At 51.7% G+C, this 12,590-nt stretch overlaps 4 protein-coding genes across 4 annotated transcripts; 1 reads left to right on the top strand and 3 right to left on the bottom strand.

Moving 5' to 3' along the window:
- Window positions 1–100: 100 nt before the first annotated feature.
- Window positions 101–2,224, top strand: N7457_003981 (transcription factor domain-containing protein; the record flags this gene model as incomplete). Its single annotated transcript, XM_057175026.1, has 3 exons — window positions 101–187; window positions 237–1,425; window positions 1,482–2,224. The coding sequence occupies 3 exons, from the start codon at window positions 101–103 to the stop codon at window positions 2,222–2,224; spliced, it is 2,019 nt and encodes a 672-aa protein (XP_057032073.1).
- Window positions 2,225–2,416: 192 nt separating this feature from the next.
- Window positions 2,417–5,058, bottom strand: farB1 (putative C6 transcription factor (Ctf1B); the record flags this gene model as incomplete). The annotated part of the gene is made up of 3 exons (XM_057175027.1): window positions 2,417–4,569; window positions 4,624–4,790; window positions 4,844–5,058. Coding segments are annotated over 3 exons (2,535 nt in total), but the record flags the coding sequence as incomplete, so codon positions are not given.
- A 3,457-nt stretch (window positions 5,059–8,515) lies between these two features.
- On the bottom strand, window positions 8,516–11,773 carry N7457_003983 (uncharacterized protein; the record flags this gene model as incomplete). Its single annotated transcript, XM_057175028.1, has 1 exon — window positions 8,516–11,773. The coding sequence occupies one exon, from the start codon at window positions 11,771–11,773 to the stop codon at window positions 8,516–8,518; it is 3,258 nt and encodes a 1,085-aa protein (XP_057032075.1).
- A 371-nt stretch (window positions 11,774–12,144) lies between these two features.
- On the bottom strand, window positions 12,145–12,586 carry N7457_003984 (uncharacterized protein; the record flags this gene model as incomplete). Its single annotated transcript, XM_057175029.1, has 2 exons — window positions 12,145–12,212; window positions 12,286–12,586. 2 exons carry the CDS (start codon window positions 12,584–12,586, stop codon window positions 12,145–12,147), a joined length of 369 nt encoding a protein of 122 aa, XP_057032076.1.
- Window positions 12,587–12,590: the final 4 nt, after the last annotated feature.

The following is a 12,590-nucleotide window of genomic DNA, read 5'->3' on the forward strand; positions in this document are numbered from 1 at the left end:
CCATCTATGGCGGGAGCTTCTTATCGATAACAAACGCTACTCCGCTTCACATCTCCGCTTCTCCCTCCAAAAACACCTGTAGTGCAATGAACTCTCTTAAATGGAACTCACTTGGCTTGCGGACATCCCCCAGGCACGGGGTCGCACTCGAGCCTTGAGAGCTTGTCCCGCCTGTCAACGATCCAAAGTGCGTACATGACGGGAACTCAGCGTTCACCCACCTAATCTCCTAACAGAAACGGTGTCGGCATTTAATGCCCAAATGGGAACCCTTCAATGATCACAATCGACGACCACCGTCCCAATTGTATGAAAACGGCCCCATGGACCCCGTCCATGCCAATGACTCGAATAGTGAACGGCGTCCTACATCCGCGCACACAGACCGAGCACGGATTGCATCCGATAGTCCAGCTTCGCCATCGGTCCCTACCACCGAGCGATTTGTGGGGGACCTCAATCCAGAGTCCCTAATTCGAGAAAGATTGAATGAGCCAACTGGGAACCCTCTACGGGATCGTATCGGGCTCTGGATCAACTCCCCAGCTGCGCAGAAGGCGAAAACTCATGGCGTGCAGAGAGCGCAACTCACGGATGCAGTATCTACAACCGGTTTCCCACCCCAAATGGCAAGCGATAGCCAATCCATCGCGTCGGTGCTGCATGAACGATTTGCTGCGGGGATGCAGGCATGCGAACAACTGCCCTTGGCAACGCGGCAGTCTTTGTCCGGTATCTATTTCTCCAAGGTCAACCACATTGTGCCAATAGTAGATCAGCAATTGTTCCATGCACAAGTAGAGGGCTCAGCATCCTTATTCCTCGAAAAAGCCATATGCCTAACCGCAGCAAAGACCCGTATAGCCCGTCCTCACTTACGCCTTGTGCCAGACGGCCCAATCTTGTCATCGCGCCAGTTCTGTTCCGAGATTTACAAAGGACTGGTTGTGGCCATGGACACAGAGTTGGAATCGGACCGATTGACACGGATTCGCATTCTTGCACTGATGTCTTTGCATTGTGAGGGGTACGAAGGGGCCGAGGCAGCATCTCTCCATCTCTGTCAAGCGATTCACCAGGCCCAGACAGTAGGACTGCATCTTGGCCGGCCAGACCAAACATCCACGGATCCGTTGACGAAACTTTTCTGGTGTTTATGGACACTGGACAAGATGCATGCAAGCATCGGTGGCCGGCCAGTTCTCCTTGCTGATCGCGATATCGGGGTTGCCAAACCCAATGTCCATGGCCAGGCTCCACGAGGGGCCTTTGAGGTCTGGCTTTCTGTCTCAGATCTGCTCGCAACTGTGATTTCATTCTATCGACCCTCCGCAGAAACTACCGGTGGATGGGAAGAAGGGTTCCCTGCGTTTGAGGATATAGTGGGGGAGCATACTCAAGAAGACCTGGATTTCGTGACTCTAAGTATGTCGCCCATGAAACTCTTTGTGTCCTCGCTTCTCTCAACTAATCGCAAGTAGGTTTCTTAGAGCTTTATTATCATTCGGTTGCTATCTTGTCCTGTCGATACAAACACACCGAGAACATCGATAGCACGAGGCTTTCGTCTATCAGACAAGGACTAGCAGCTGTTCGCATTCACTCTCTCGTCGCATCGGAGTGTGCGGACGACCTACCACCCCTCCCAATCGTGCCATACTCAATCACCTTATCGATGGGTGTCTCATACCGACAACTCCGGTCAAGCAGGCTTATCACGCACCTTGACCGAGCCAAAGCCAGTCTGAAGGCATGTCGCTCGCTGCTGGAGGATTTAAGCCGGTATTGGTATTCCGCCGAGGCTATGGCCAGGCTAGGCCAAAAAGCACTAGACCAGATTCAAAACCAGCCACACTCTTCTCGGGCAGATCCCGTCCATCCACAAAGGGAGGTGGTGGAGTCTCCGTACAGACATAGTAACACCGGTGGCTCGGCATCGGGGAGGCAGGAGACAATCAATTTTATATCCCATGACAATGATTCTCACCGAGCCAAAAGGCAGCGCAATAACAGCCATGGAATGCGAACGCTACCCCCCGCGGCGGGTATTACAATAGATGACCTTCAGCCTCCGAGAGAGGATGTGGATGCATCACCGCACGACGGGTTTGCAGATATCGATACACTGTTTGGAGAGTTCCTAGATATCTCCCTCCCTACTCACTTCTGGGATCCTATCTTTATGGAGGAAACACAAGGGCCAATGGACGATCCGCAGTCATAATCATCATCATTATAAGTATATACTATGTATAACAAAAAGAAAATTTACATGGTGCAGCATGAATTTTGATGGCCGGGAATTCGCCTTGGCAATCCTCTCAAGGCCTACCTAACTCCAGGGATTTTTGCAAAAAGCCCCTTGAGATAGATCGGAGAACAAACCGGAGCCCGGTGGCCTCTAGAATGTAGTATTTTATTCCGAGGCCTTCAAAATGTCAGGCTCCGGCATGTTGTTCTCTGCCAAATGGGCGAAATCAACAGTCTTGGTCTCGGTATCGAAACCCATCATGTTCACATTGTCAACGTCAAACTCAAATCCTTTCTGATGAGCCGCGTGTTGCGTATTATCGTCGGTAAAGAAGTCGGTATTGCCCGGATCATCGAAGTTGATCAAGGCATCGAAATCATTTTGGGTGACCTCCGCATCATTTGCTAAGTCCATGAGCTCGGTGAGGCTCATTTCAGAGGGCATAGCAAAGGCGTCACCATCTTTGTGATGATTGACACTCGGGTTGAGGTTGTTTGTGCTACCGTTCTCGCTTCCGTCCGAGTGCGGCGGCGTCGAGGCGAACAAGTCTCCGGTAGACCGTCCGCCCGCGGAAGGACCGGAGTGTTTAGGATATGTGAGGTCCGGTATTTTCTGTGCGAGGGAATCCGGTGGGGGCGTCAAGGTGTGGAGGCGAGAAGGGTTGGTAGTGGGGTCGAAAGTATCCGAGGAGTTGGCCGGTAGGTTCCGGGCACGGGAAGACGAGGAGGAAGACTGGACATCTTGTGGAGAGACAGTGAGTTGGATGCCTGCTTTGCGGATTGCGGCTTCGAGGAAGGAGGTGGCGAAGTCTGCGGAGGCATAGATCTCACGCAGGCGTTGGAGGATGCGCATGCATTGGTAGAAGCGTTGGAGGCTCGTCATGCGGATGCTTGGGTCGCTGGACTTGATATCGAGGAGGTGAATGATGACTGCCGGGAGAAGCACTGTGACTCCGGTGGTTGGGTAGTAGCGAGTCAAGTCAAGGCAGTGGAGGTCCTGAGCGATGGCCGTGATCTCGACCGCGGCGAATCGCACTTTGTTTCGGGACATGTCTTGGAGTTCTGCATCTGTGGATGGGTAAGGGACGGCTGGGAGGACTTGTGGGCGGTGCAAAGCGCTGGATGTAGTGAGGTAGACCATCTTCAACAAGGCACGATGCGAGTGCAGCACTTCATCTGCTTCGGAAAGCTTTGATCCACTAGAAGCGGCATATTGGGTTTCGACAGGGAGGTTGGCCAGCCAATCTTCTAATTCCTGATCACAACTCCGCACCTCAAATGTCTCGGCGGTGGATTTCTTCGGGACCAGCATCATTGTTGTTTCCATAGTGCCACCAAATTTATGGCTGAGGACCGAGTACTGAGCAGACAAAACATGGCTGACACAGAGGCAAAGTTTTGCCTTTTCAATGAACATCAATGCGAGCTCGCGCTGATGATTGACGTTCTGGAGAATCTCCGAGTTGCCAACCATAGCCACGATCTCGGGCGAGAAAGGATGGAACTCAAAGTCTTCCAAACTCAGCATGGGCACATCGCAATCATCATCCTTCACACGCATCGGGCGTCGCATGCCCAGGGCAATCAATCGATCGCGGGTATATGTGCTCCACCAAATCCGCTTCCACATCCGCTGACGGCGCACATCCATCCGCGAGTTTCCGGGGTCCCGGTGCAGGCCGATCGTGTGAGCCAACGACAGGCTGACACCCATCCAATGCCAGGTGTCTTTCTGGTCGTCGGGGGTCTCATACCAGTAGGTCATGAGCAATAGCGACTGCACGAGTGAGATGCGGTCAACCTCGTAGTCGAAATCATAGAGGAGCCGGGCGCGCTGGAAGAAGACCTTGCGGGCAACTTTGCGAGTCTGATAGCCGGCGGCTTGCAAATGCTTCATATCAATGAAAGCCACGCCAGCAAACATGACGGCCTGGAATAATAGCAGGCTGATGCGATGAATGCCATCATTCTGAACAATGTTCTGTAAGAACTCCTCCAGGTCGAGCAATGGCATATAAGTGTGAACATAGTGGATATAGCTCTTCAGTAACTCGTTGCGTAGGTTCACATCGGGGATGGTCAAGGCACCCTTGACGGCCAAGTAATCGATGTCCTCTTTCTGGAGTCGCGCAGGAAGACCTCGGATATAGTCCGGAAGGAATCCACTGGCTGATCGGGCGTTGCCAAAGTTGGGATCTAATAATTGTTGGATTTGCGAGGTCACATTGGCTAATGGCATGGAGGCCGGGACTGCTGGGTTCGGCACCATGCGACGGCGATAGTGGTCATCAGAGCCAATACGTTGGGCCTGGTTTTGGTCTGGGTTTTGGTCAGTGAGCCATCATGGATTGTAAAGTGAGGGCATTGACGCACATAGCAGATGAGGCATATGCTGGCCCTGGTCCAAGTCTATCGAAGCTTGCGAGGGAGAGGTGGGCACCAGATCGGCCAACCCTGAAAGATCCCCGAGACGATGGAAAGGATGATCTTCCGAGGCCTCCGGTGATTCGGAGTGATTCTCAACCTCCACGCGAGATTTCCTTGTTATCGCAGGTCAGCCATGAAGTGCATACTGAGTTTCTTATTCACCCACTTTCTGCGTTTACTCTCCGTCACCACGCACTCCACCTGATCTAAGCGGCAGTTTGTGCACGGAGAACCATTCTCGACCACATCGCAGCGTACTTTACGAGCGCGGCAGCAGCAACAGGCTTTTGAGGCGCGTCTCTTCACGGGGCGGTTATGGCCGGAGAGACCGGCGGTTGAAGCCTTTCGTTTCCCAGATTCGGTGTCGGTCATATTGTGTGACTTGGGAGCATTCGATATCGATTTAGATCGATTTAGATCGAGTTCACAATCGAGTTCAATCGAGTCAGATCGAGATATATAGGTTGAGCATGTGAGAGAGAGCCGAAACGGGAAGAATGTCACGATGACATGTGAGAAGGCGGAAGTAAGGAGTGGAGAGGTCGTTTTTTTTTTATTCGATTTTTTTCCTTCCCAAACTCCCGCGCGTTGGGGGAAGATGAAGGTTTAAGTATGCCCCAGGTTCTGAATTGCCCCTAACCCTGGAATCCCAAAGTTTGCGAGAATAAATTACGAGCGTTTTTTCCCCACAAGTGCCTTGTACGGTAATTTATGGCCTGGTACGGAGTTCTGGGGGTACTTCGAGGTACTGCGTCATCGGAGTCTCGCCATCGGGCTGTTCTGTACCGTTCCTCGGCCCGGTCACGTTACAAGGGCTGATTTGTCCATGTGAAAGTTTATTTCTCTTTTCGTCAAAAGGGAGTTAGAGGAGAATGTGATTTGGTTGGGATTTCCGCTTCTCTCTCTCTCTCTTTTTTTTTTCTTAGTCAAGTGGACCTTCAACCCTCCGAGAAACACCGAGCAAATGTACGGAGTATACATCCATGGAGTAAGCATAAATGTACTTGTGGAAATGTAATCACAAATGATCATAATCATCGTAACAATCGGAATAATAATTGAGAGTCAAATCAAAGATAACATCACACAAAACATAATAATCGGGGAGAAAAAAAAAAAGAAAAGAAAAAAAGAAAAAAAGAAAAAATAGGGAAGATCCTAAATTGCGGGTCAACGTGGAAACAGGGGATTTTCCCACATTCCCCCGACTTCTCAGCCAAGACTGGAGACTGGAGAGACTGGAGAATGCTCCAGTCTCGGAGCCCATGTGGAGGCACAAACTTACCTGTTAGGGCTCTGGACCGCGATCAGCGTTCCCGTTCGCCCTCGCCGTTTTCCCTGGTACTCCCCGGACATCCATCGAGAAGGGATCTGGTGATGTTACGGGGAGATGCTGCAGAAGTAGCATCCTTACATAACCCTATGTAGGAACGGGCAAACAATGTAGGGTAGATCGGCTATTCAAGGTAATACCACGACCCTAGAGGCTCCATTCTGCCACAGGTGTATGTACGGACTATGGAGTACGTGCTACCAATCCAGGGCCGTCCTTTTTTGATTTCTTTTCTCCCCCCCCCTCCCCCCCCCCCCCCCCCCCTTATTATTACCTAGGTAATCTTCCGAGTCCAGGCCTCCAGCGGAACGCCATTGTTCTCGTCACGAGAATATTCAACCTTCGACTCCGGACTGCGGAGTATCGACCAAAGAGCTCATATATGATATATGATAGATATGGGGAAGAAGGTATCCAGACGGAGTACTCCGGTACTCCGTCTGGACTCTTCAAAACATACGGAGTCGACCCCCACAATCCACATCGCAGCCCCCGAATAATGTGCAATCAACTTGGGACGCTCATCCTACATGCACCTACAAACTGGAGCAGGAACCCCTGAACTAACAGAAATGAATATCCCGCATCGTGTTTCACCCGGCCTGCCGACATTGGAAAGTGCCGATTTCCGGAGAAACTCGCCGTTGAGATGTCGACAAGGTGCCTCGGTCCATGATGTACCATTGGACATGCAGCTATATGTGTACCTGGAGGTACCTTCTCGAAGTATTGATCAAGTATCGAGGAATCCGGGTGAGATTAGGGGTTCCTAGGTTCCTAGGTTCCTAGATACGGAGGCCAGTATCCTCTCTGGTTCCAATGACGCCATTAAAAGCCTCAACCCGACCCGAATCAGGACTTGGATGGAGAAATGGAGAATTCTGTCTCTCACGAGGCCGACAAGCGGATCCCGTGGGGCGCCAATCACGAACGCGGCAAAGGTCAATGCTGATGTTGGGATTTTGGGATTTAGGGATTTAGGCCTTTTGGTAATTTCATTACGGAATTTCAGCTCTCTCCGGCATCTTCCGCCCCAGAAAAATCCATCTGGGGTACGGAGTACGGAGTACGGAGTACATCGTGATTGAGGTCTCATGGACCGCAACATCTCGCCGGTTCTGGGATATCCAGCGTCTCGGGAATAATACCTCATACAGCACCTACATTAGTGACTATGTAGCTAGGGAATCGGAGCCATAGCCTGACAGACGATTGGCTGTCCCCTCTCGCAAGTGGTAGACAGCGCTTAGAATAGCGGCGTACATCTAGACTCGGGTCCAACGACCTTCAATTCGAGAGCGGAATCAAAGCGTCTCTGTATATCCCGAACTCCGTACCGCAGTATTCATAGCACAGGGGACTGGATGCAAGTGTCAAAGGCAAGTCCGATAGCACGGTATCTTGGAGGCTGTGTGATTGCGGAGAATGTCCTGGAATTGTTCCCAATGATTGACATGTTCCGAGGGAAGGCCAATGTATCTAGTCAAGTTGCCAAGAGCCAGGGACAGTGATCAGAGGAAGAGACCAAGACCCGGCAATTTCACCCCACGTTTACCTAGTCCGGGGGAAAGCCGAGTCTGGAAAAGCCCGTCAGCAAAGAGATCTGAGAATACGGGGTTGCGCCTCTTTTTGTTTTTGTTTTTTTTTTGGGGGGGGGCGGTCATGGCGTAGTGCCCCTCCAAGTGCGGGGGGGGAGAAATAGGAAGCGGATGATGCGAGAAATCGATTCCGCTTTGGATGTGTCCCGATCGGACCAGAATCGTCTCCGAATTGGAGATACCCTATCGAGATACATGTATTGTAGTCACGCCGTACACACATCCGGCAGTAGATGGGTTCGAATGGTGTCCATGGTACTCTGTCCCACGTCCCACGGGTGGAGAGTATTGTACCATACCGAAATAGGGGATCTTTCCCAAGGTTGCCACTCCCCAGTGCAGATCTGCACATCTTCAATTCGGTATGGTACTCCGTACTCTTCGCTCGACTGTAATCGCTGCCAGAACAGCACCGAGTCCAACCCTGAGCTCCACGAGGAAGTGACGTAAGACATCTGCGATTGATCCGATCCGATGGACTCGGAGCATAGAAAGGGGGACCTCTGGGCCAGTCTGTGTCGATCCTCGAGGGTAAATGGCCCGGGGTTCTTTTTCCGTCCCCTTGCCGGGGTTGTTCGTGATTATCTGCAACCTTACACTAGGATGTGATTTCCCATACATATACACACGTAGCAACTCTGGAACTGGACTTATGGAATCATTACATCGTTTCATTGCACTGCCCTACAGTGATCCAAGCCCAATGCCGATCCCCCCATGTCTCGACCGATCTCGATAGACACCAGAAAACACAAAAATAGACATAAACATCATGAAAACCCAGGTAAACCGCGCATCCCATCCAGTGTCCGGGAATCAAAACAAGAACCAAGAATCAAAACTACAGAAAACATTAAATGACATCAAACTCCCGAATTGAGAATCGCATAAAGATCTAGAATAACCCTTAAACACCACCGCGACCCATCCTCTCAATGGAGCCCATGATTCCGCCTCGACCAGGAGTAGGCATCGCGATGCCGGACCGACCACCGCTGTTACCGCGGGAATGACCACCGGCAGCACCGAATCTAGGGATTCTCTTTTCCGCAGGGGCAGGGGGACGGATGCTTCCTGACCCGGAACGGCTGACACTTCGACGGAAGTCATCGGGGGTGACCTCGCGAGATGGCTGAACTAGGTCATCGAGGTGGTCATTCTGCACAGAAGATGCGACAGAAGACTCACGCTCTCGGGGTTGGGCTGGCATAGGGGCCTGCTGCATGGCTAACCACTCATCAACAGCAGCAACCAGCTCCCCCTTCTCCGCACGTTCAGACTCCAGACTTGCGCGCATTCGTTCAGTGTCCTCTCGCAAGGCGGCCATTTCTCCCTGCAGACCCTTAATCTGGGCCTCCATGGCACGCTTCTCTGCCTCATGTTCCTCATTCTCACGAGCGCAGAGGCTAGCGTCAACCATGGACATTGAATCCGACGGTGCAGTATCACGTTCAATACGAAGATGCTCATTCTCCTCACGGGCAGCAATTAGCTTCTTCTCCACCTCGCGCAAACGTTTCTCCCAGCGAGACTCGTAGCTCTTTTTCAATGCTGCGACCTTGGTCTCATGCTTGCCCTTGTAAAGCACATGCAGTTCACGAGCGACCTTCTCGACTGCATCTTGAACTTCGCGAGCAGTCTCCTCGGCTGAACTGGAAGATTGGTGAGATGCGCTAGCTTTACTGGCGCCGGACACAACAGCAGCCCGTGCAGCAGAAAGCTGGCTGTCAAGTTCGACAAGTTTACCTTGCAGCTTCTCTTTGCTAAGTTCGGCATCCTCCGCCCTTTGAGACAGACGCTCACGTTCACGCTCTCCCTCCACCAACTCAGAGCGGGCGGACCGCAGAACAGTCTCCATCTCTTTGCCCCGACGCTCCCACTCGGCTTGTTCCATCTCTAGCTCCTCTTTGCTGGCGGCTTCGTTGCGGACTTCTTCTAAAGCTTCACCGACACGTCTTTCAGCGTCTGCAACGGCCCGCTTGAGACTGGCAATTTCGGCCTCTTTGCCGCTGAGAGTAGCTTTCAGCGAAGATATATCAGACAAGAAGCCAGACTTCAGTGACTCCAATTCGCGAGGAGTGACTGTGGGAATGGATCGAGGGGTAGGGGCAGCTGGAATATCGAAGTCCAAGAGTGATGATATCTTTCCGGGGGTTCGAATGGACTGCCGGACAGATCGCATGGGCGACCGCCGTGAGGGAGAAAAACGGGCACCTTGCATGGACTGGCGAGGGAAATAGTCCACTTGATCTGTGAGATCAAGCAAATTGGCAGAGTCGACTTGGTTAGCCACGTCCCGAGAGCCTCTAGGTCGTGGCGTGGGTGATCCCATGAGTGAGTTCTCATCTAAATGGGTGCTCGCTCTGTATGCTCTGCGTCCTGTGCCCGGGGTTGTCAGGTCGATGCTCCGTCGATGCCCGTCCCTAGTGGGAGCCGAGCCGATACTGGCTCGCGATGACTTCATCGGTGACTGGGCGCGAAGCTTTGCAAATGTAGTCATGTCCGGTACGGCGGAAAACGTGCTCAAGCAAGTGTCATCCATCGAGTCGTCGGCAACTGAATTTTCGTTTGAGTTTACGTGGGACATGTTTTCTTTATCGCCGTCTTCTTGAAGCACTGTGCTCATCCCTTCGTTCCGTTTGTCTTCCAGCATGCTGTTACCAATTGTGGATCGATCCTGTACAGCACTTGTAGCGGAAATGATGCTCTGATCATGGATGAAACTAGGTGCCTGTTGGGAATCAACATGAATCGCTGGGGCCGTCGGCCGGCTCATCATACCCTTCTTGTGGCGATCGTTTATTTGCAAGTCATCCTCCAGGTCTTGGGGCGTTTCATCGTACGATCTTTTGCGAGGAGTTGCTGCAATCGAACGTTGAGCGCCTAAACCAAGCGATGTACGAGAGATTCGGCGCGACTCGTGAAGGTCAGGAGTATGCTCCATCAGATTCCGCCGGAAAGACGAAACAGGTGCTGGAACAGGAGAAGACCGTTCAGATACTCCCGATAAGTCCGCATGCATTTGGAGCTTCAGGGAATCGATCGCCTCTGGTGCATCCTCATGGGTAGGCAGACAGGACTCCACGGCAGGGAGGGAGTGTCTTAGTGGTTCCGGTGACCGTTGCTCTATATCGCATATCTCTGGGGAACTAACCATATCTGGTGCTTCAGGGCGGATGGGCGAACTGTGCGTCATAGCAGGGGAAGAAGAATATTTCACGGCTCCGGGCGAGACTTTTTGGATCCCAAGAGGTTCGGGGGAACTAGAAATCTTATTTCTTGCCTCGTGAGGGAAAGGCGAACTAACGGGGTCGGGTGATAACCGTGCATTTGCAACTGGCGAACCATTGTGCATTGCACGCAATCGATCAAAGTCAACCGTCTCTTCCCGCGCATTAGCGCGAAATGGGGAGCTTGCAGGCTCGTCTAGAGCTAGCCGCCGTCCCAAACCAGGCGACATGGGCTGGACCTCGCGCAGCCTCTGGTAATCCATCGAGTTTTCTCGGGCATGGGCCTGGAAGGGAGAACTCCTTGGGCTCTCTTCTTCTAATGGCTCAAGTTGTGGGCGTGACAAAGGTGATGACTGTTGCTGTTCATGGTGATGGTGAAAATCTACTGTATCTTCACTTGCATCGGGACGGAAGGGGGAGCTCATCGGCTCCTCCAGAGCCAGTCGCCGGTCCAATCCAGGTGACATCGGCTGCACTTCCCGTAGTCCTCGGTAATCCAGTGTATCCTCTCTTTCCTGAGGGCGGAACGGAGAGCTTGCGGGGCTCTCCTCTTCCAGCGGCTCAAGCTGCAGATGTGATTGGGCTGAAGTCTGTCGCATCTCGCGCAATTTTTGGAAATCCACTGTCTCTTCACGCCCATCAAATTGGAATGGCGAGCTGGCGCTGGGTTGATATGATTCGGCGTCATTGATCTCATCATCCTCGTGTTCATTCTCATGCTCGGGTTCGTTAGGGTAATAGTTTTCGTTTTTGTCATAGGCATTCGGACTTGGCGCGATGTGACTTGTCCATCCCCGCTTCAATGGACTTGAGGGGATAATTTGTTCTGAGGGTTGATCAAGGACTTTGTGAACAAAGGGCGAGGAGTTCGCCATTTGAGATTGCGCGCGTGCGTTCTGATAGGAGGATGAGAGATCGGAAAGAGGATTGGACATGATAGAAGCAAGATGGTAAAACAGATGGGAAAGAGTTAGCCGTAAAAAGTCGCCTCTGGTCTGCTTTTAAGCCCAGAGGTGCCGGTTGGGTAACAATCAAGCGAAGCAAGGCAGGGCAGAGTTTGTGTATACAGACTGGAGTTGCCGTGTTGACGTTGTTGCGTAAACAAAGCTAAGCCCAAACGGGAAAGGTGCATCCACCCTATCTACACAGTACTCTCTTCAACGTCAACTGGCATCTAGAGACTCGTTCGTGGACTACAGATGTATGTATCTGCTTCTATGTCTAGGTATCTAGATATCAAGGCATTTGTATTGGCTCTGAGCAATCCCAGCAATTGAATAAGAAACATGTTCTTCTTAATGTGACGTTATAGACGTTCTATCAAGGCATCATCTTCATCATTGCCACGGATATGAACGACATTATCGTGTATTACTTATGAGGATCAAAATAATTGGATAGTCGATAATAAACAGAGTGTTGCGAACGATCAAGCAAGCATAAATACCGACGTAGAGGAGCTGAGGTGGTAAGAACACCAGGAATGGGACCATGACATACACAATTGGATGAAGCACTGTAACGATTCCAAAGAGCCGCCAGATGCCAAGGTAATGTGCCACCGTGGGGAGAATGATACTTTGAACCACAAGAGCGACGATACCGTCACTAGACATAACCACGTCTACAGTTCGAGTGGAAAGTCCAACTCCACCTGGTATATCGAAGAGCGAGCGCGGTGAATCCGGCAACCCTCGAGAATTCTTATCCTGCAAGAAGATGGGTAAGAAGAGAAGCTCGTAAGTCATTGGG

The sequence above is a fragment of the Penicillium paradoxum genome (assembly GCF_028828445.1).
Source record: "Penicillium paradoxum strain IBT 22861 chromosome Unknown utg000004l_segment0_segment0, whole genome shotgun sequence".
Taxonomy (NCBI): Eukaryota; Fungi; Ascomycota; class Eurotiomycetes; order Eurotiales; family Aspergillaceae; genus Penicillium; species Penicillium paradoxum.